The following is a 2,353-nucleotide window of genomic DNA, read 5'->3' on the forward strand; positions in this document are numbered from 1 at the left end:
AATGAAGAACTAATGGATGTACAGTCGCATCCTTAAGAAGTCATCTTACGTAAGTTCGGCCACGTTTCGAGAAACGTAGGAAAAAGTAATAATTAACCGTACCTGTTTTAAGATGAGATATAAGATTACAGGAGAAAATGTATCTCGTGAAAACATTAATGTAACGTTTATGCAAGCTCCGCGTGTGTACGTGCGTACGGCTGCACTCGCGGGAAAGAAAGTAACTACGTCGCGCGACGTGGGTATCAATCGCGTATGTGTTAAGATATTTAACATTGCGAATTCGGTAAGTGGCCGAACTTTAGACCGTTGTGAGGCAAAGTTGCAGGCGTGTCCGTTTCCTGGACTCGCCCAGGCGGCTTTTTACCAATGTAAAGCGAGCCACGTACATGTAATGTAAGCGATGAGGTGCAGGGAAAGTGCCAAGCTATTATACCGCGAGGTATATAAGGCTCAGCCTAGAAAACGAAGCGGTTCAGTTAGTGGTCATACGCCACGCTAAAACATACGCGAACTCGAGAATGAATATCAAGGTAAGTCGGACCCATCGGCACCCGGATGAGATCGGATGTCAAGTTGCAATTTCACTTCGGGATTCGGAACTAGAAAGCGAACGTCGCAATTACAAAATCACTCTCGCGAAACGCAACGTCACCTCCCTCTTTCTCGAACGTCTTCGTCTTCATCCGATGAAAAAAAATATCGCGAGACCGGAATCTAAAAATACCGCCGAGAGCTAACTTGACAAGCATGCGTGTCAATTTACTCGTCGTTAGCCTTCAAGTCAAAGACGGGGGAAATTAAGGAAGACTGACGCGATTTCAGATCGCCATCTTTTCGGTGGCGTTGGCCACCCACGTTCTATGCGCGAGGGCATCGAGCGAGACGGACAGCACGAACGTCGAGGCGGGCCTAACGGAGAAGAAAACGGAGAAGCGCGGACTGCAACATAGTTTCGGCGACCTAGGGGGTGGCGACTACCACGGCGGAGGCGGTTCGTACGACCAGCACGAGCACGTGAAGACTGTGACGGTCGTGAAGAAAGTGCCGGTACCGTACGAAGTAACGAAGCACGTGCCCTACCTGGTGGAAAAGCACGTGCCCTACGAGGTGAAGGTCGGCGTACCGCAGCCCTACACCGTGGAGAAACACGTACCCTACCCGGTGAAGGTGTTCGTCAAAGTGCCGGTGCACGTGCCGCAGCCGTACACCGTGGAGAAGAAGGTGCCGTACGAGGTGAAGGTACCGGTCGACAAGCCCTACGAGGTCAAGGTATTCGTGCCGCAGCCCTACACCGTGGAGAAGCACATTCCGGTGCCCGTGAAGGTGCCGGTACCGCAGCCTTACACGGTCGAGAAGCACGTGCCCTTCCCGGTGAAGGTGAAGGTGCCGGTGCCGCAGCCGTACCCGGTGGAGAAGCCGGTGCCGTACGAGGTGAAGGTACCGGTCGATAAACCGTACCCGGTGCCGGTACCGAAGCCGTACCCGGTCACCGTGGAGAAGCCATACCCGGTGCCGGTGGAGAAACCGGTACCGTACGAGGTGAAGGTGCCGGTCGACAAGCCGTACCCAGTGCCGGTGGAGAAACCCTACCCGGTGCCGATCAAAGTTCCGGTACCGCAGCCGTACCACGTGCACAAGCCAGTGCCGGTGCCGGTGCACAAGCCGGTGCCGGTGCCGGTGAAGGTGCCGGTTGACAAGCCCTATATCGTCGAAAAGGAGGTACCGGTCCCGGTTGAGAAGGAAGTGCCGGTACCGGTGAAGATACCGGTTCCTGTGCCGGTGCACATCAAGCACGACGATCACGGTGGTGACCTGGGCGGCGGTTACGGCGGAGGTGGCGACGGCGGCTTGGACGCGCACTCCGCCGGTTACGGCGGCGGTTTCGGCGACGGCGGCGGTTATGATTTCTCGCACTCGATCCACGGCTGACAGGGGCATCCACTCCGCGGGCGAAACGCGCGGATCCGCAAATCGCACGTCCGCCGTCGACGTTAATTCGCGCGCGCGCTCGCTTATCTCCGAGTCGGGATGATACTTAATTCAAAGCCGGACCGCTTTCATCGAATCTCAATCAAGGACGCGGAAGCTGTTCGACGAAATTTCCGCAGCTTCGGCGGGGGGTCCTCGCCGCGAGATTAGATTAGCGAGGGGTATATATATATATGCGGTTGACGTATCAGCTATTACGATCGACGAGTTCACCGACGCGTATAATTCTCCATTATATTTCTGAAAATCCAGGGAGGGGCGGAGGGAAGGGAGGGGGGGGGGGCAAAGGNGGGGCAAAGGTGTAGACGTACGTATGCAAGAACATAACGAATATTTCGAACGAAACGTCCTCGGACTGCGT

The 2,353-nt window shown here is 55.4% G+C and overlaps 1 protein-coding gene across 1 annotated transcript; it reads left to right on the top strand.

Annotated features, from left to right (window-relative positions):
* The first annotated feature begins 521 nt into the window (after positions 1-521).
* LOC106741882 (repetitive proline-rich cell wall protein 2-like) lies at positions 522-1,932 on the top strand. The gene is made up of 2 exons (XM_014614283.1): positions 522-533; positions 826-1,932. The coding sequence occupies exons 1-2, from the start codon at positions 522-524 to the stop codon at positions 1,930-1,932; spliced, it is 1,119 nt and encodes a 372-aa protein (XP_014469769.1).
* Positions 1,933-2,353: the final 421 nt, after the last annotated feature.

The sequence above is a fragment of the Dinoponera quadriceps genome, unplaced genomic scaffold (genome assembly GCF_001313825.1).
Source record: "Dinoponera quadriceps isolate SergipeBrazil2010 unplaced genomic scaffold, ASM131382v1 scaffold458, whole genome shotgun sequence".
NCBI classification, from domain to species: domain Eukaryota; kingdom Metazoa; phylum Arthropoda; class Insecta; order Hymenoptera; family Formicidae; genus Dinoponera; species Dinoponera quadriceps.